At 37.7% G+C, this 21,221-nt stretch overlaps 2 protein-coding genes across 2 annotated transcripts; one reads left to right on the forward strand and one right to left on the reverse strand.

The window, feature by feature from the left end:
- Nucleotides 1–966: 966 nt before the first annotated feature.
- Nucleotides 967–4,507, forward strand: LOC109082163 (neuromedin-K receptor-like). Its single transcript, XM_019097077.2, has 5 exons — nt 967–1,779; nt 2,498–2,692; nt 2,957–3,107; nt 3,554–3,750; nt 3,964–4,507. Exons 1-5 carry the CDS (start codon nt 1,385–1,387, stop codon nt 4,154–4,156), a joined length of 1,131 nt encoding a protein of 376 aa, XP_018952622.1. The 5' UTR covers nt 967–1,384; the 3' UTR covers nt 4,157–4,507.
- Nucleotides 4,508–6,265: 1,758 nt separating this feature from the next.
- LOC109082155 (hexokinase-1-like) lies at nt 6,266–19,416 on the reverse strand. The gene is made up of 18 exons (XM_019097065.2): nt 19,106–19,416; nt 17,086–17,248; nt 14,775–14,923; nt 14,451–14,570; nt 14,217–14,312; nt 14,014–14,113; nt 13,574–13,757; nt 13,327–13,482; nt 12,217–12,450; nt 10,532–10,836; nt 9,812–9,960; nt 9,390–9,509; nt 9,209–9,304; nt 8,914–9,013; nt 8,595–8,778; nt 8,008–8,163; nt 7,661–7,894; nt 6,266–7,543 (listed from the first exon to the last, which is right to left on the reverse strand). The coding sequence occupies exons 1-18, from the start codon at nt 19,166–19,168 to the stop codon at nt 7,396–7,398; spliced, it is 2,757 nt and encodes a 918-aa protein (XP_018952610.2). The 5' UTR covers nt 19,169–19,416; the 3' UTR covers nt 6,266–7,395.
- Nucleotides 19,417–21,221: the final 1,805 nt, after the last annotated feature.

A 21,221-nucleotide genomic window follows, 5' to 3' on the forward strand; every position in this document is an offset into this window, starting at 1 on the left:
TGTGTGTGTGTGTGTGTGTTATTTAATTGTGTGTGTGTGTGTTTGTTTTAGCAATGTAAAATATTAAAAGTCTAGAGTATCTGCACCATGCAGCCCCCACCCCAGAGAGTACAATTATTATTATTTTTTTTTACAGAGGGTATATAATATTAATTATATAATTATTAATATTTCATTTTATCTGTCATTAATGTAACATACTAAATCAGCTGTTCTATTTAATATTTTATTTTGATAATTTAGTCGAATAATTGAATAACCGATGACAGACAAAGCAGAATCCAAGTAAAGGAGATTCATCTGAAAACTTATTTACATATTTAATTGCCCATTAAAAGAGCGAATATATGTCATAATAGCAACACTGTGAATGCAAAAATTAATGCTTTCACTTAATTAACCTATAGGGTTTAATGAAAAATATCTAATTAATGGAAATAAATATTACATAAAACCCCAATAATTACAATAAATATTTGATTTAAAAATAATAATGCCACTTGGGGCCATGTGCAGTTCTGTCATCTTACTCGATGTTATCTTTTTACTTCAAAATAAAAACTTTAACTTTTACTCCACAAACCCCAAAATTTGTCCACATATCCCTAATTAAAAAAAAAAAAAAAACACAGTGTCATAGATCACAGTTTTCCAGAGACACAAAATTAAAAATAGCCATTCATCAAAAGTGCTGAGATGGAATTTTGCGCCAGTTCTTCGGGATATTAACCAGGAATAGCCTACTGTACAGTGCTCGAAGTGTCCGAATAAGAGTAATGTATAACTCACTCAACACTTCCGCCACCTGCTGCCCAGACACCTGTCTCACTGCTCTGACAAAATGAACAAATATCACCTCACACAGCTGGAGAAATGAGGGGTATCTAAGCAACGTCTCAGCAGAACAAGTACAGCAGACCTCACACATGCTCTAAACTGTAACATATTTCCATTAGTGTACGCTACAGGGGTTTGGCAATTATTAATGACAGCAAGCTGTCCACGGTTAACGCGTCAATTGCATGCCAATTAAAAATTTTGCTAATCGCCAGCTTTTTAGTAGAAGGAAAGCAGGATGCTGTGCGTCACAATGCGCGCTGGCAAAAGTGTGTTTCATTCAACGTCACTGCATTAGACCCGACACACCTCCAACACTTTGCGCACATTCCTTCAGTTTTTCAGTGCTATCATCCCTGCAGGCGCAATAACGCTCTTGTGCAGGCAGTTTGGACACAAGGCGCACTGACCACTCACAGTATGGAAAATTAACTGCTGCAAATGTATAAAATACACTGGTTTACCATGTCGTAGCGACAGCAGAGTGAGTCACTCACTGGAATAAGCATACAGATTGATTTATCATCTGTGACTAAGGACAGCTACGATGGATACCACTTTGGACCCCCTTTCAACATCTCTTCTCTACGACGAGGAAGATGGAAACGAAACCTCTACCAATCTGTTTGAGCAGCCGGACTGGCAGGTGGCACTATGGGCGATTGCTTACACCTTGATCGTAATTGTGTCCATTATTGGCAATGTCACTGTTATTTGGATCATTCTGGCACATAAACGCATGAGGACAGTGACCAACTACTTCATTGTAAACCTCGCCTTTTCTGATGCATCTATGGCAACTTTTAATACTGTCTTTAATTTCGTGTACGCTTTGCACAATGACTGGTATTTTGGTTTGGGATACTGTAAATTTCAAAACTTCTTCCCAATAACAGCAATGTTCTCAAGTATTTATTCAATGGCGGCTATTGCTGTTGACAGGTAAGCAGACAACAAAGCACTTAATTGAATATCGCTGCAGTTATTTTACTACAGTACAATTTATAAATTGCTATTAATAATCTTTTTAGTTCTTTTTAACTTTACCATAACATGTTCCAATGGATTAAGATAATCTAGATGATGAAATGATGATGAAACTCTAAATGCATCATCTCAAAAGGCTAAAATATAAAGCTTATATGTGCTCCATCTATGTTAAAAGTGTTTTGAAAATCGTTTTTATGCTCATGCAAGCTCATGCAAATAGGTGAAGTGATAGGACACTTAAGCTTTCTAAATGAGAACCTGTGCGCATGTAGTTTGCGCGCGCAACGTCCATGAACATGTCAAATATGCAATTCACCTGCGGGTTAAATAATGAAAGTTAATTTACTGCGATATTCCTGGATGATCGATTCCAATTTACCTGGTGACTCATGCGTAAAATGGGTAGGGACACTTCGCGCTGAGTGGATCGCTTTCCACATTGTGCGTCCTGATGATATGAATAAGAGTCCGATTTAGTGACATTATGCATGCAGTGATTTCCGTCCAAAAAGCGCTGTATGGCAATAGAAGAGAGAGTCAACAAATTGGTATTGCCAACCTTTTCCATTTTGTTATTCATAGTAGGCATAGTATCATATTTATGGTAGCCTATCATTTAAAGGTATACGTTCACTGTCATTATGATGTTGTTGTTGGCTGAAATCCCCAGATATATGGCTATAATCCACCCTCTGAAGCCCAGGCTCTCCTCCACTACTACTAAAGTTCTGATCGGGGTCATCTGGACTGTGGCTTTTTCACTGGCTTTTCCTCAGTGTTATTACGCCAGCACAAAGTTCTACTTCCCTCGGACTGTTTGTATGGTGGAATGGCCTGACGATTATGGAGGGAAACATCAGCTCTCGTAAGAAAAATAGACAAAAAATGTATTTTCTCAATTTTTGCTGACAAGTAAATTGTTAATAAATTCCCTTGAATACGCAGTAATAACTATGGTTGAGATGACATGTTAGAAAACATGTGAGGTGTAACACTTAGAGTAATTTTGCACTTTGATGGGCATTATGAAGGAATTAGTATTATTATTTTAAATGAGAGTAGAGGATTCTTACCTAAAAACGTTAATTTATGTAGATTTGACTCATGAAGCAATGCTTAATCTCACTAGGTATCAGATTGCTGTGATTATCCTGATCTACTTGCTCCCTCTGCTGGTGATGTTGGTGACCTACAGCCTGGTGGGAAGGAGGCTGTGGGGCAGTGAGATCCCTGGAGAAGCATCAAACCACTACCAGAACCAGATGCAGGCGAAACGCAAGGTCAGTGATGCTAGTATTTACTCATATCATTTTGTTATTTATTCCAGTTTCTCCAGTCACTTAACTAAGCCATTCAGAACTAATGCACATTCACATGAAGGCAGTTTTCATGTTTCTAAACTCTAAATCAATACATATCATTGGTTGCTACATTTGAAAAAAAAAAAAAAAGTGTATTGTCATGACCAAATGTAGTTAAGTTTCATAAAATCTTAAAGAATCGGTGGTAAAACCTTCCCTCTGGACAAAATGCTTTATTTCTGGCAGAACAGGAAATTATTTTCATTTTTTTCATTCCTTTCACAATTTTCTTTTTTGTGACCTTTATAATAGTAAGCCTCTCCAGAGAGATTTTTCATTGGTGGCATCAGCTATTTATGGTTTTGGATTATAGTCCTTGTGTTGAAAGCAAAAAAGTTTCATGCCATTTTTGTAATTTAATAAAGGTTGTGAAGATGATGATAGTGGTGGTGACGACCTTTGCAATATGTTGGCTTCCATATCACATCTACTTCATCCTGGGGAGCTTCAATAGGGACATATACAAGCAGCACTACATCCAGCAGGTCTATTTGTCCATCTTCTGGCTGGCCATGAGTTCCACAATGTACAACCCCATCATTTACTGCTGTCTAAACCAAAGGTAAATGCACATTCAGATGGAGAAAAAGAATTAAACACATTTACATGGATATTTAGTGCAGCATTTGCATTAATGTCAGTTAACCTAGAACAGTGATCCCTAAAGTTTTCAATCCCAATCCTAATCCCTAATTTCAATCAGTATTTATTCTTCAAGAAGTCCCATTCTTAATGCACAGGACGTTTACATCTAGTATATGCTGTCCCTCTTTAGATTCCGCTCAGGTTTTCGCAAAGCATTCCAGTGGTGCCCCCTCATCAAGGTTTCTGAGGAGGACAACATGGAACTGCAGCACATGAGAACCTTCCACATGCGACGCAGTTATTGCACTGAGACCACCAGCGTGGTGGTCCGTAATCATGTCAACAAACCAGAAGACACTATATCCAAACTAATCAAGGCCTAAATCTATAATATTTCAGGGTGAAAAACACGCCTGTTGGCTATTCTTAAAATCAAGCACGGCCATACTTGCACATAATACCTCCGAACAGAATTAGATTTTCCCTCCTACTGTTCTCTATTCAGTGGGCTTAACAGGTGGAGTATTCATCTACTCCTCTAGCATAAGCACCAAGCCGTTTTTGTTTCCATGTTGCTATACTTGAAATACTAGTCCTAGTCTATATATAGCTCAGTTCATTTTGTATATGATGTATACACTGCTTTTCAAAGGTTTGGGGTCAGAAAGATTTTTTTTTAAATAAGAAATGAATACATTCAGAAACAATGCATGAACTTGATCAAAAATGACAATAAAGACATTTATAATTTTACAAAAAATATTTCAAATAAATGCTAATCTTCCGAACTTTCTATTCATCAAATAATCCTGAAAAATGTATCAGTTTTCACAAAAATATTAAGCAGCACAACTGTTTTCAATAATAAGAAATGTTACTAGAGCAATTAATTCATGCATATTAGAGTGATTTCTGAAGGATCATGTGACACTGTAGACTGGAGTAATTAATACTGAAAAGTCAGTTTTTTTCAGTATTTTTTTTTTTTTTTTTTTTTTTACTGCATTTTTGATTAAATAAATGCAGGCAAAAAATATTACTGACCCTAAACCTAAACAACAATTTACCATGTTAATTCATGCACCACCATAGAGCAATGGATGTTTCAGGCTGTAAATATTGGTTAAATGTCAAGTGGCATCTCTAAATGTAAAAACAACTGCAAAATCAGCATTAAACTGGTCAGAGCATCTGTACCCATGGTCAAGAGTATGGATTGCTTGAGATATATAAAGTCAAGTATAAGCAGGACGATGACTGTTGGGTTGAATTGACAGCACTGGAAAAAGAGAGACAAATTTAGGTGGGAAATCTGTGTTGCCTAATTATCTATAGTGGTCGAAGACATTATGGCCTGGTTTCACAGACAGGCCTTAGACTAAGCCAGGATTAAGCCATAGTTCAATTAGGAGACGTAAGTAATTTTTATAACCGTGCTTTAGAAAAAAAACATTAATGGTGTGCATATTGAGACAAAACAAGGGCACTGACATATTTTAAAATTAATCAGTGCAAGTTTCTTTCAGCTGAAACAGCTCAAACTTACATTTTAGTCTGGGACTAAGTTTAAGCCTTGTCTGTGAAACGGGGGGTATGTATATAGGCAAGCTACAATATAAACACAACCAAACTGTTGTAATTGAACTGTACATAGACAAGCAAGCTTACATTTCAGTGGTACTTAATGTTTACAGCATGTATTATCTTTAATATACAGTACATCTGCATGTACATCCATACGCTTGACTGATTAAAGAGAATTGAGTATGTTTGCATGAGTTTTAGCCCTGAGATATTTAATTTCAAAGTCAATAATATCTGTTACAGCAACCAACAGATTCTAAAATGTAGCTGAGTAATAATTAAGCTGTATGTCTTTCATATAAAAAAAATGTTTGTTTGTTATGCTGTCACATATAATGGCAGTGGGTAATACACAATTCATATTTTTATTGATTTTGTTGGTAAAATATTGTATTTCATTTGTATGATTGTCTAGCATCTGTTTAATTGTATTATTGTTCTGTGTTGAAATCTAAGTAAAGGTTACTGCATTACTAGTGCATTACATTACTAGTGTTTTGTCAAATACAAAAATGCTAAATAGAACAGAGGGGTTGGGATGTACCCCAATAAGACAACCCAGGTATGTAGAGCTAAAAAAAAAAAAGAAAAAAAAAACCCTTAAGTATCCAGTAACCAGAAAAATAAGAGTTTGCTATACCTTGAAGCTTCCAATCAAAGAAGGCTCATATTCGGCTCCCTTAAGATAAAGTTTAAATCTATATTTATTTGTGATTTTTTTTGTGTGTGTGAAATCAGTAGCCCTATATAGTGTCTAAGTGTGTAAATAAAAAATACTGCAAGAAAGTTAAAAATCAATAGTAACCAGCATTTTCACTGTAACAATAAGAAATATTTAGCCTGTGTGATTTGACCATTTTGTTCAGGTGTACAAAATTACCTGAAAAATCATTCATTCAAGATATATATAAAAGGAATTTCTTTTATTGCACAACCAATTACCACACAGGATGTAAATACTGAACAAAAAATGCTAAGGTGCTTGGGCAACCGCGAAGGACACCACAGAACACAAATTGAGTTGATCAAAATATTTTTATGGTTTTCTCCTATAGGTTTTCTCAGGAACATCTATTTATATTGTGCAACTATGAAATAGTACAAAATCAGTGGATGCTAGACCTCAGTTACCAAGTAAGGCATGCATTCATTAGAAGATCTCTGAGCCACTACACAGATTCACTCAAATCAACTACACAGGATCACTCACAAATAACCAGCCAGGGCACACAGAAGGACATTTACTGGGAATCAGTTCTGATAACCCACATATCTGCTTACACACACAGCAAAAAGCTGACAAAAGCAATACGCATGATACTGTATAATTTGCTAAATTCTGCGGGAATGAGAGGATAAGACTATTTCAGAGAAAGTGGATAAGTGGATATACAAAGGCAGTTGGTTTCCTGTCCTTGTTGATTTGTACGGGGACTAGTATAAGTGGCTTGAATTACACAGGAAGGCAGCTGTGATTGCGAGACTAAACTTGAATGTCGTCGTCACTTAATCTGTGACCAATGAGGGAGATGTTATGGAAAGCGAATGCTCCTCTGATGTTTTGCTATATTAACACCACAAACTGCCACAGACAAATGACAATATGCAGAGGTTTGGAATTAGCTTGGCATAATTGCAACTAAATTCTTCCCCTCAGGTATCCATTCCTGTTACGTCTACCATCAAATATAAAAATAAAATAAATAATATCTTCATATACTTGGTCAAATATCTTAACTTTAATGTTTTTAATGTTTACATTTCTTCCCTTTTTCCAATATACATCCATAAATACTTTAACAACAGTTTATTATTATTATTATTATTTAACAGTTTAACATATAGTTTGGGTGGACACAGACAGACCAACCCCTAATAACACACAAAGACAAAGCGATGGGGTCAAATCACAGCTCTGAGCATGAGCAGAAGAATGTGCCGGATCGTGGTGGATGAGAGCAGAGTCACAGCTGCGAGTGGAAATGTATATGCTCTGAGAGAGCGAGAGAAGGAGGTGAGGGCTTGTTCGACGCAGGGTTCAGCTCTTTTGTTCTTGCTGGCGGAGGCGGCACCCGACGGCAGTGATCAAGGCGGCACCTTTCCCGCTTCCATCTTCTGAGAGGAGGAAGTTGACGTTGCAGTTGGGGGCAAGCTCCTTCACAGTCTGATGCATTATCGGTGAGAAACTGAAGAGAAGAATGGGGCATAGGTCAGGTACCACATTTACGCCCATCACTTGGAAATAAGTACTGTACCTACATCACAAATGCTATTAAAAATACATTCATTCTGCATGTACTTACTGTGGATGGAGCTTATACAGAGTGCCATCAACCCCAACGGTGATATCCAGATGGTCCAGACCACGATTCTCCCGGATTTTGTCTACAACAGCAGCCATTCCTGCTCCACAGATCTGGGCAGCCCGGTGGGAAACAGCTCCACACACTTCCTTGACGATAATACTGTCATCACATGTGCTGTCCAGGCCCAGATGCTGCAGAATGGACCTGACTTGCAGTAGCGCCAAACGGTCACTAGAGGGAAGAACATTTCAGGCCATGACCATTAAGCAGTTTGAAATGTTTCTAAACAGAATGTATTTTAGCATTTCAGTATGTCTGGTTTTGTGATGAAACCGCTGCAGTACCTCTCAATTTGGGAAAGGTACTTGGTTTCAAAGATACCCCTGGTCTTCAGGGTCTCAGAGATCTGTCCTCTGAAGAGGAAGCCACGCTTTGTCAAGTCGATCAAGATGTTCCGTACAATCTCACCCAGGTACATGCCACTGCACATCTTCTCATACCTAATAGTGAAAAAAAAAATACTTTCAATTTTTAGATCTCAAATATGCCAAAGCATTATAAAAGATATTACATATTGTACACTTTCTTTCAAAATGTATGGGTTGATTTATTTTTTTTATTTATTTTAAAAGCAGTCTTTTATGCAAACCATAATGATGCATCTATTTAAACAAAACAAAAAAAATACAGAAACTAGTATTATTATGAAAGATTAGAATTTAAAAGAATTGTAGAATTGTTAAAAGAATATGCAGCAACGCTATAAATATTTAACACATCTGTATTTATATTCTTAAATTATGGTACAGACAGTAGGCTCCCCATCTGACCAATTCTTCCAGATTTGCTTTCTTATGTTAAAACATTTGTCTCAATTTATTTTCAAAACATTTTTTCTTTTCCTCACACTCGACTGGGTAAAACTGCTCACTTTTGTTTGCCGGCATTGAGGGAGAGATCATCCACAGCATTATCATACTGAGTCCTGATGTCATCCAGGCAACCATTATCTCCAAATGCTCCCCACTCCATGTTCACACACATCCTGCCTTCCACTCCATCGACTGTCTCAATGTTTCGCATTTCCTCCATGTAGCAGGCATTGCTACCCGTTCCTTAAAGCACACATAGCATTTTCTCTTAACTCAAATGTTTATAACACTCTTTCAAATTTAGAGTTACAATTTTATTATTTGTTGTCACATTTGATATATTGAATAATATTTGATAATACATTATATTGTATTTACCTGCAATTAACCCAACCTCACATGTGGGTTCTTCATATGCACAGGTCATCATTGTACCCACCGTGTCATTCACTACGGCTACAACGTCCAAATCAAACTCCTGTACATAATAAAGCATACACACACACACACACACACACACACACACACACACACACACACACACACACACACACACACACACAAACACACACACACACACACACACACACACACACACATCACACATAGATCAAGATTTAAAAATGAATTACTCTATCAAATCTTGTATTTGTAACAATATGCCATAACTCACCTCTCTTCTTTTGATAGCATCTCTCAGGAGGCTGACAACATCTTCTCCTTCACAGTCTGTGGCTTTAAAGCCCTTTGTCCAATTTACCAGAATTCCCTGTATCCATCAAAGCATGAAAAGTCATCAGGATTTTATTCATTAGATGAGCAAATGAAGCTGAAAGATCAAACAAGCAGCTCACCGCATCCAGACTAGTTTGTCTGCAGGGGAAGGAAAAGGTAAAACCCAGAGGCAGGCGGGTGTTCTTCATCCCCATATAGTCCAGGAAGTCAGATATGCAGTACACAATGTGATCAAATAGCTGCAGGTGGTGTGGAACAGCAATAAATATCATTTAGTGTTGAAATGTTGCCTTTATTTAGAGATAAGAATGTGTTATTAAGCATTAAGTAGGCATTAATCAATAAAACAGCAAAAATGGGAATATTGTGAAATAGCATTACAATTTAAAATAATAGGTTCCGATTAAAATAAAAATTCCTAAAACTGAATTTTCAGCACCCATTATCTCAGTCTTCAGTGTCACGTGATACATGCAACTATATAAAAGATGCTTTTTGAGTAAGTGTAGTCTTTTAATAAGGTGTAAATATGACCACACACCTCATCTCCGGTTCCTTGCATTACTTCAATGGGAATGGCATAGATTTTATTATGCATCTCCACGGTTCGTCTCTTGCCACTGCGAATCTTTACCAAAAGCACCCTGAAGTTTGTACCTCCAAGATCCAGAGCCAAAAAGTCACCATTTTCTATATAAAAGAGAAAATATAGGAATACAGCGAAGTCATGAATCGTGCATCATACAAAATTGTATTAAATAATGCCAAATTTATCATTAAGGATAAGAATGAGAGGACAGCATAAAGTTCCTGTGCTGTCGTTTCATTTTATTGCTTTATTTGTGAATTTAGAAGGTTTTTAATTCTTAGCACATTTGTTCAATATTGAGATTTGTTGGATGGTGAAAACATGCACTTTTCTTAAGCTGCATATTAAAACCCTTCACCTTAAATCACCATCAGGGATAAAATACAATGTCATGTGTCTGTATTCAGTAAGCCTGGGATTATACTATGATGCAATTCAACAGGGATAAAGAAAATTTAATTTACTCATAGCAGAGGAGCAGGTGGATTTTAGACACGATGCATGAACGCATTTTGCTAAATGTAATTATGACACTGCATTTTTTTTTTTTTTTTTTTTTTTTGCAGTGAAAGAATGGCAGGTTATATATGGGGGATCACTGCATATCTAGGATTCTTGTCATTTGTTTGCCTATTTTTAGGAAAATACACCGTATTGCTGTAGATCTTTCACCTGTTCCATCCGGGGTGCTCCGCACATAGGTGGGCAGCATCTTGACGGTGGCTGTGCTTTGGGTATTCTTGCTCAATCCATTCTGGATCTCAGTTCTCATTCTCTTTTTCACCTCCAGCAGTTGTTCTTCGGTCAAGCGGAACTCTGCCAGAGTCTCTGCAATCTGACGTGTCTGATCGGCCAACCGGGAAGCCCAGGCGGTGACCATTGCAGCTCCTTTGCCACTTCCACTCTCAGAGAGCAAGAAGCGAACGTCAGACTCCGGCACCAGACGACGCACAGTTTTGTGCAGCCGGCGGGCATACCTGGCAGAAACAGACGGATGTGGAATCAAATGTCTGTGTGTCTAGTGTATATTACTGGTGGGGAATTTTGACCAACTTTTTCAGTAGGTTACATAGTTTCAAGTAGGTAAAATTATTCATTCAGTAACACAGCAGCAAGTGACTTTCTTTATGAGTGAGTCAATGAATCATTTATTAAACCGATTCGTTCAGAAACACCGTTTCATTCGGGAATGAAACATTTGTGTTGCGCGGAGAGGGTTAATTCGGCCATTTGTGGAACGATATACGCGGAGCAAATACACAAAAATAACCAGCAATGTGTCTAAAATGTAAGTTACACAATGTTAATTTCTCCAGTATTTAATTACTGAAATATCACATTTGCTATTGAGGTATTGCCTATACATAGGCCCTGAAACTGTGAAAATCATTCTGCTTTGCTTTTCCTTTGTTTTCGATGTAAACATGCTAGACGAGTGTGTTTGACCGTCACGGCACGCTGAGGTCGTTTGTGCCGCCTGGAGCCTGATATGGGTTACACAGCGTTCCTAAAACACTGTGTACAGGTAAGTTCGCCTTTGGGACAAATGTGTTCTCAGTGAATAGGCTATTACTTATTTACATTTTTAACTTGAGCGCCGCGGTTTTAGGACGGCGCGAGCGGAACGGTGAAGGAAAATAATGAAAAAGCGTTCTGTGTGACCTGCCACTTTGAACGCAGAAAGTGATTAATCAGAATCGATTATTCCAAAGAGACATGTAGAGATCTAATGTCAAGCAAAGCATTATTTGGACAGTTTTTGTATGGCTTTTGTATAAAATATAGTTTCACTGATGTCCAGCTTATTAGCATTATTATTAAAGGCAACTGAAAGACAGTGTTCTTAAGCAACATACTGTCCTGCTGTTGTTGTTTCTCATTCGCAGTATCTCTCAAGTTTCACTGAGAACAGACCACTAATACTATGCCTTTCAAGTTTATTTAAAGGCTTGCTGTCTATTCTGACATTCAAAGAGGCCTGTAAATTGTTGTGAATACGTGACATGAATAGCATATAAATTCCTGTTTCAATTTATTGATCAGCTTCTTTAATCTTTCAAGTAATCCCTCTGTGACCTTGTAACATCTAATTTAGTCTCCAGATAAGGTCAGTGGGTAGAGTGTCACAACAAATAAAGGCGCAGCTGCTCCTATGAAAACCTACTCAGTGTTTATTAATAGAATTTTCCTTTGTCTGAAGAGCCCTCAAGAGGGTTCAGCGCTCACTCAGGGTGTCACATGCACCTGCAGATGTATTCCTAAAACACTCTGTGATGGCTTACTAAGCACGCTGGGTACATAGCATTACTGATAAGTCATGTTTTAGTCTGATTTGATGATCTGAATGTTATACTCACTGTGGATGCATTTTGTAGAGGGAGCCATCGATGCCCACTGTCGTGCGGAGGCGCGGGGTGTTCTTATTGTCCTTAAGACGTGTAAGGATTGCACCCAGAGTAGCAGCAATCAAATTTGCAGATCGAAAAGAGACAATAGCACAAACATGCTGCACAGCAATGCAGTCATCTTCAGATGGCTCTACACCCAAGCGTGTCAAAATCTCCTCGGCTTTGGTAAGTCCCTCTTTGCTCCTAAAGAAAATGTGTTTGTAAGGTTTAAAATATTATGATTTTTAGCCACAAAGGACCATTTATATTGGCTTTAAAGGAATAATTCACCCCCCCACCAAAAAAAAAAGTGCTTATCCTCAGGCCATCCAAGATCATTTTGTTTCTTCATTAGAACAGATTTGGAGAAATTTAGCAATACCTCACTGCTCACCAGTGTATCACCTTCAGTAAATGGGTGCCGTCAGAATGAGAGTTCAAACAGCTGATAAAAACATCAAAATAATCCCCAACATGTTTCTAGTCCATCACTCAATGTCTTGTAAAGTGAAATGCTGCATGTAACAAACAAATGAAACTGTAAACAACACCTTAATGATAGATTTGTTTCTGACAAACACAGCTTTTAATGAGGCGTTAACTGATGGATTGTTGATTGATGGAGTCGTGTGGATTACTTGTGGATTACAGTGATGTTTTTATTAGCTTTTTGGACTCTCATTCTGACGGCACACATTCACTGCAAAAGATCCATTGGTGAGGAAGTGATGTAATGCTAAATTTCTCCGAATCTGTTCAGATGAAGAAACAAACTCATAGATGGCCTGAGGGTGAGTACATTTTTTGGGGGGTGAACTATTTCTTTAATTTCAGCCCACTAGTGACAGTGATTACATTTTTCAAATTAGACATAAGTACATTTTTTAAATGAAAGTTAGATAATCATTTCTTAAAAAAAAAAAAAAAAGAAGTGTAGTTTATAAACTCAACACTTAGATAAAACTCAAAGTAGCATGTATTTTAGAATGTTTTAATATACCTTAAAATGCTGGAAATGACAGAATTAAACTCTATTTTTTAAACTGAATCTTATTTATGATGAAACAAATGACAGCTCACTTCTCAATTGCAGAAACATGCTTGGTTTCAATTTTTCCTTTTGTAAGCAGCTCTGGGGTGATGCGGCCCTCAAACAGCAGGCCTTCCTTAGCCATCTTGACCAAGATCAGCCTCACCAGCTCACCCATGTACATCCCACTGACCATCTTCTCAAACCTGAAAACAGCCAAAACTCACCTTTACCTCTTCAAATGTTCTTATAAAATAGGCTGAGATTTTTGAGAGCATTTAAAGTTCTGCGACTTACAACTGTTTGCCGGGGTTGGGGGACCCGCGATCAATCTCCCTGTCAAACTCAGTTCGGATATCCTCCAATGTGCCGTCGTCTCCAAATGCCCCCCATTCAGTATTAATACACATCCTCCCTTCATCTCCCTCCACCAGATCAATGTGTCTGAGCTCCTCCATGTAACATGCATTAGTGCCAGTACCTGAGGGATCACAGCAGCATGCAATGGCAGATGTTCAAGAATCCAGAAGCTTTGATTGAGCATATCAAGTATATTTGTGGTATTCACCATTCATCTGTACACTGAGGGAAGTTAATTTCACAATGTTGCCGTGAGCAAATTTATTTTAATTTTAATTTATGTGATTCAAATGGGCATTACAGCTTTAAAATTCTGTTTTTAAACTGTCCATTGATAAAATATATAAAACAAAGAGATATTAGGATAAAATTTTTACCAATAATAATGCCGACTTCACAGCGCTGGTCATCAAAGCCACAGGTCATCATAGTTCCAACAGTGTCATTGACGACAGCCATGATATCTGCATCATAGTCCTGCAAGTGAATCATTACACCTTTACTCCCTCAGTAAGAAGTCTAAAATGAATATCCACCTGTATACCATTCAGAAAATAAGGGATTATTTTATCAGACTCACCCCACGTTTTTTGATGGCTTTATTTAGAAGCTTTACTACATCCATTCCCTCAACCCCACTGGCCTTAAAGCGTTTCGTCCATGTTAGCAAAACAGCCTGTAAAAATACAGTGGTAAAAAAATATTGTCATTAGTTTGTATGCATAAATTGGATCTGTGACACAGTAGTAGAACTATATAAAATGTACATGGCATAATTTCTTGGCAAACCATATAGAATCTAATGCACCGTTACCTCATCCAGTTTGGTGTGTGCACAAGGGAATGAGAACGTGAAACCAATGGGAAGCTTCTTGTCTTTAATTTTTTGTTTCTCCATGAAGTCTCCAAGACATTCTGCAACATGATCAAACAACTGCAAGAAATAATGAGACAATTAAGAAAGGTGTCTAATGTACAATAGACTACATGATATTAAACACACAATGTTTGATTGTAAACATATATTGCCTGTTCAGACAACATTGTTCAATATTAATTTATATACTTATTTCCACACATATTTTCAATAGAAACTGGTTGTTTATGATTTCAGGTGGACCAAGAACTGGTGTTGTACCCGTGATCCGCTGCCGTGGATGATGTCCTCTGGAGTCTCGTATATCTGACTTTCCATCTGCACTGTCTGTTTCTTCTCATGAGACACTTTGACCCGCAGAATACGGAAATTAGAGCCACCCAGATCCAAGGCAATGAAATCTCCCTTCTCTGTAAATGAATTAAAGAAATAATCAATATTATAAGTATTTTTCCCCTATCAAGAGTTCACAAGTTTACTTCAATGCATGAGGGTGTGTAAATGATGACAGAATTTTCATTTTTAGGTGAGCTACCCCTTTAATATACTTAAAAGCATGTAACATTAAACTAGTTAGAACGTTCTGCTTCTAAAAATTGCTTTACTAAGCTACCTAAAGAACACTGCAGCTGTTATCCTTATGATAACGTGGTAGAAACATGACTCAGTATAGTGTACCATTCTTGTAATAGTGAGACTGTCCATTAACATTTATTTTGGTCTTGACAAAGGGGGCTAAATCAGGAATGCTGTTTTTATCCTGAGCTGGACAAAGACAAATCACCACAGGCAGCCATCTCACAGCGAGAAATAATTCTTCAGAAAACATTTGCAGTAAAATGGTGATTAACAACAAGTCTTTTTGTGCCATAGATTAAACAAAGAAAGAGTAACGCCAAGAGATGTTTGCGTTAGGTAAAAAATGCACTCTATAATGGTCTTTTTTGGTTCTCGGGGCTCCTCGACGTGTCTAGATTGTCGATATTATGTGCAGTGCTTGTTGCCAAGCAACACTGAAAATCAAATGCCTTTCTTTTTCTTGCTGTCTTCTGTTTCTAGGTTGGAAAGGAGGTGTCTGGGAGTGTGAAGATTTTTAATACTGTAAACTCAGCATCAACTTGAAAGGTCAGTTAACTGGAATTACAGGTTACTACATTAAAACATTAATTGTATGAAAGGGTTTCATAGCAAAACTCTGCAGCCTAAATGTATTTTTTTTAATAACTGAATTAATCTGTAGTAAACTTAATATGTTGTTTAACAACATATTAAAACCATTCCTGGAAAACTTGATAATTTAAATGAAGATGAGTACAAATATAAAAGGTAAGAAAGATTAACAAAGTACTCTATATCTCTGATGATCTGTTATAATAACATCTAAAATCACATCAAACCACAAAAAACAGATCCATTTGTTGTGTGAATTTTCATATAGAGAAGTACAGACTTGCTGTACACACTCAGGCATTTTGTCACTGGGATGTTAATAGGTTAGAATCTATTTATAGCATTGTTTATCTAGTGTCCAGCACCTTAGGACTAGGGAGCTGCTCTTGACAGGCTATTCTGGATTTAATGATGTATATTATGGTACATATTGCAGTGATGGATGGATTATTGATGTGGACACAAACTCAGTTTGATTTGTCCATGCTGTTATAATTGCTTTGAATTACTTTGATGGTGCGGGAGCAATAAATCTGCCATCACTATCTAGAATTAAACTGCCTTGCAAAACACATCGTAGTAGGAAAGCTAACAAATTGCAGTCAACTCTCACATGCCAATCTGACTGGGATTACAGCTCATATAATCTGTGATGTAACCCAATGAGTTTTGTTGGATGCTGCAGGGCGTGTAGAAAGGCATGAGCACATGTCAGTCCAGCTTTCAGTGTGTTGTGGCATGGGGGAAACTGGTTCAATATTGTGAGCACTCAGTAGTCGATTCACCCCATTCTGTTCTTTGGTAAAATTTGCATTGTATTCCATTATTTAGCCTTGATACAAATTCTTGGGAAATTGGTAAAACTTGCAGAACTGAATATGCATTTTAAAATGGAATAAACAAACAAACAGTTAGAATGAAATTTCAGATTGCCAGCACTTTGGCACTGTGTTATGGTAAATCTACACCTGCGGCAATACTGGTTAAACTAGTTTTCGTCACAGCTTGCGAACAGCCTTTAATGAATACCTTCTAAGGTTGTAATCTGAGGCTGTAACCTTAGGGCCTCGGTATCTCTGAGGGCATTCACTTAAATCATTTATTTAAATTTAAGCATGTCATCTCTACGATTCAGAAAACAAAATTTTGGTCGAACTTATTGTTCTTTCTTTTGTCAGACCAAGTACAATGAAGAAAGCTGACATTTCTTTTTGGGACTGAGACTGCAGACTCCACAGTTTGCTTCACACTCATTCTTATTTCTATACACAGCATATTCCTTTCTCGATTACTTCCAAAGCTAGCTTTTGTAATTATTTAAGGATTCTGTCACCATATAAATGTCTTTTATTTATATAAGACATTTATTCATGATTTGCGGCCAGAAAAATGATAAGCTCACCTGATCCATCAGGAATGGACCTTACAAAGGTGGGCAGCATCTTGACGGTAGCTGTTGGGTTAGTGTCTCGTCCCAGTCCGTTCTCCATTTCCCTTCGGAAGCGGGCCATGATGTCGCGCAGAGTCTCGTCAGAGAACCGCATGGCGTACAAGTATTTGTCAATCTACACAAATTGAACACACAATAAACTAATTACATTGTGCCTTTTGCCCCCATTTTTTCTAAAGCACGCAGGTGTTTATTAGTAATCAGTATTTATGAACATGATGAATGTGGTCAAGTCATTGCCTATCAGTTGCTAGGTCAGTGTGTCCTTGAAATATATGGCCCGCGGCCTAGACTATGCAGACATACCAGAAATCTATGGGCAAAACCGTGTATAAACACAGATGATATTTGTCAGGAAAATGGCTAGGGGAAGATGTTTCACTGAAGTTTAATGCAACAAAAGTGAATTAATACTGTAAACATAAGCACCTGCTCTTATATGCTGACTCATGAATTACTCTTTAACTTCAAGCACATGAGAGATTTAGGCTTGAATCTGTGAGTGATGCCATTGCTGGAAAAATGGTTTACTTTAGTATGCGAAGTGCTGTTCTTTACCTGCTGGAGTTGGTTATACACTTGTTGTTTTAAAGTAGGGTGCAAATATGCAATATACTGATTAATAAGCATACTAGGATATATTTTTTTTATGCTACAAAAATATATTTACATTATATTATTAATTATATATTTATTATACTTGTGAACATATTTATTTATTTATTTTTATTTTTAGTCATTTAAATAAAAAATATTTTGCAATCAGATATAGTTCTGTACATAGTATAGTCTTCCAAACTGTAGGCAAATGTTAATTTTTATGAATGGATTACTTTTTATAAATATCACACATGTAAGGGACAGTATATGCCAATAAAATCTCTGTTTACATTATGACATTTCTGCATTAAGATTACTACAATCTCTTTCAAGTCGTTGAATTTGATTTGTTAAAAAACACTAGGAGAGTGTGTAAAATGGGTCATTGCGTAACCAGCATGAGTAACATCCAACTTCCTCATAAAAACATGAGAGCAGTGGGAAAGCCGATAAATGATGGCTTTATCTTTAAATATGCTAAGAGCACTGACATATTCTTATGTCTGTGTGATTTGTTTACAAAGGGTATGTCATATACGCTATGCTTCACCACTGTTTATCCGCTTATTCACAAACTTCCTGTCACATTGGCAACGAATAACTTTTATAATCAAATTATATGTATGACATCTATGGGTCATAAAACTCTTATCAGAAATGAGTAGCATGCAGGTGCACAACTAAATCACACAGGATGGATTTCATTTTAGGCTGTCATTGTCTTACATGTTGTTACAGTAACCATGTTACACAATACAACTGTATTTTAAAATCAAGTTTTTTTTTGGCTAACACAGTTAAAATATGAAGGCTGCATATTCTCAAAGCGAGACACACAGGCATGTGCATACATGCAGTCCTGCTCTGTTTACACATCTTTTCCTCGCAGTTGCATTAAAACACTGTCAAAACTCTCTGGCAAAGTCGCGCCGTTAGTCAGCTGGTGTAACCCGACACTCTTCCTACGGGGGAGGGGTTGGGTGATGCTCACGACCACCTTCCCCCACTCAGAGACGTACTCTCCAATAAGCACGTTCACACAGAGACACACACACAAAAAAATCAGTTCTCTCCTCAAGGCAGCTCCATGATGCCCCACATCCTGCTTTCAAGGACACTGCAGCATGAACCCGACAAGCTATGGCGACGGCATTGTGTCATCATTTGCAAGGGTATACCTCGTCCTCTCATCTTTACTGTCGCACATGGTGTGACGTAGAAGCTGCAGATGGAGGGACGTGAGACGAGACGCATCTAAAATGTAGGCCTGTGTCACTTGTTGTCATGGATCTGGAAAAGCTCACAAATGCTCGCAAGGCCGAGTAAGGATGCATTTGTACAGCACTAGTTAAAGACAAATAATGAAACTCACCTTTTTGACCTGGTCATCCTTCAGTTCAGTGAAGTAGTAGGCCAGAAGCTGTGCCGCTATCATCCTGCTTCACCTCTTTGGTGAAAACGCAACAGAAGAGAGAAGGACAAACCTTACGATCCTTTGCAGTGAGGAGGGCAAACAATCTGAGACCAGAAGCAATGTGTGTTTACTGTAAAACGAGAAGCCAGCACGTAGGGGTGTTCCCTCCCAGCACTACGGCAATGTCTGACTTTCCTTGGCCTAGGAAGTCAAGCTGCATGTAATGCCCTTGCATGAGATGCAGCAGAGGCTAGGATGGAAAACGGCTAAAGCCCTGCCCACTCACTCTGCTCCTATTGGCTGAGCTTTATGGGCAGGCTTGTGAGGCAGAGCACAGCTGACAGCCGCCCCCCTCCTCCGGCTCTCCTTCTTGCTTTTTCTCTTCAGATCCCACCTCCTTCTTCCATTCTATCCACTCAGTCATTTTCAGTGTTCCTTCTTCCTCATTCTCTTCCACTTTGAGTGAAAGAAAAAGGGGATTCACCTAAGAGGCACGTAGTGCACGTCCTAAGGTGCGTCACATACTCAAAGCCTCGCCGCTTGAGATCTTAAAAGTGGTTAGATCGGTGGATTTGGGTGGAGAAGCAAAAAAGCTGAGTAATGCTATAGCCAAAGTCATATCAGCACAGAGATGCGTCTTTCCTGCTTCTGCAGTTCAGCAACAGGACCATTATGTGTGACGCTGGAGGAAAAAAGGAAACTTGTGACATTATTTTGAGGGTAGTCGGCAGGGGGCATGGTCAAAGGATGCCGGCAAAAATGACATCAGGGGATCAGTCTGGAAAGGCTTGGCCTAAAATGTGTGAACAGCGGGGGATGATTTACATTTGAAAACAAGAGAGGATGCACACAACATGTTGATGTTAAAATACACATAATGACACACAATGCAAAGGAAATGAACTCCCTGTCTTACATTAGCCATGCCATTATGTGATTTAATTGTCATTTAAAATGTTCATTACAATGAAGGAGGCTCTAAAAAACCCATTTTACATTACATCAATTTGTTAATTTTCTAAAAAGGACAGCAACACTTAAATCTAAAAAAGCATTAGACAAATGTTATAATTATAATTATATATTATATATATATATATATATATATATATATATATATATATATATATATATATATATATATAAACACTTGGTACCCAATATACTATATAAATACATAATAAATACTGATGTAATCAGTAACCAGTATCTCAAGGGAATGTCATGGTGGGAGACATTCAGGATAATTGGAAAATCCGTGGAAGTGAGTGAGGTGACAGTAACACAGGCCAGATGATCTTTCTGTGGGTCGTGCTTCAAGGCGCGTACGCAGCCATCCTCCCCCTCTCAGAAGCACGTGATTGTGAGAGCCTAACAACTTCTTTCTGAGCGGAGCCAATCACAGCAGAATTTCACTGAGATACGTCACGAGAAGCATCACAAATTACAGATCTCATTCATTCATATATCAACATATATAACAGTATATATTTTTCAATTATTGTACTGAAACATTGTTGTGTTATATTGTAGAGCAATGCAGCTTTATAAAGCAAAGAAAACTGTTAGATACATTCATTTTCATTTTAATATTGGTACACACATTGCCTAAATTAAGTCTTAAGTATACTGAGACATTTCAGTTAACTTGCTACGATTTATTTTTAGTGACAGACAGTGGCAGTCCAGAAACATTTACAGAGATGAAGACATCAAAATCCTTTATGACCATAATACCTGAAGGTGACTCAAAGTGAGATAAGGTTTCCTGGAACAGAGCTGTTCAAGTTTTACAGGACATGCATCGTACTGGCAAAAATGTCACCATATGGCACACATTCAAATGTCTCTCATTCCTGAAAGTTTATTTACAAGGGAACAATGTCCAGCCAGTTAAGTACTTTGCATAGTTGAGCAATGACATCACTTCCTGGCAGATTTACTCACAGCACTGGGGGTGTAAAGGAAATGAATTCTGTGTCTTACAATATCTATGTCATTATGTTATGTAATTGTCATTTAAAATGTTCATTTACAATGACTAAAGCTCTAAAATACTAATTTTGCATTACAT

Source organism: Cyprinus carpio, chromosome A13 (genome assembly GCF_018340385.1).
Source record: "Cyprinus carpio isolate SPL01 chromosome A13, ASM1834038v1, whole genome shotgun sequence".
NCBI lineage: Eukaryota > Metazoa > Chordata > Actinopteri > Cypriniformes > Cyprinidae > Cyprinus > Cyprinus carpio.

Excerpts from the sequence above, each read along its gene's own strand:
- LOC109082155 (XM_019097065.2), bottom strand. The coding sequence starts at position 19,168 with ATGATAGCGGCACAGCTTCTGGCCTACTACTTCACTGAACTGAAGGAT. Across the intron at positions 13,483-13,573 it reads CCCAACCCCGGCAAACAGTT|GTTTGAGAAGATGGTCAGTG; the intron begins GTAAGTCGCAGA and ends GGCTGTTTTCAG. Across the intron at positions 7,544-7,660 it reads CTGTATAAGCTCCATCCACA|TTTCTCACCGATAATGCATC; the intron begins GTAAGTACATGC and ends TCTTCTCTTCAG.
- LOC109082163 (XM_019097077.2), top strand. The coding sequence starts at position 1,385 with ATGGATACCACTTTGGACCCCCTTTCAACATCTCTTCTCTACGACGAG. Across the intron at positions 1,780-2,497 it reads GCGGCTATTGCTGTTGACAG|ATATATGGCTATAATCCACC; the intron begins GTAAGCAGACAA and ends TGAAATCCCCAG. Across the intron at positions 2,693-2,956 it reads GGAGGGAAACATCAGCTCTC|GTATCAGATTGCTGTGATTA; the intron begins GTAAGAAAAATA and ends TAATCTCACTAG.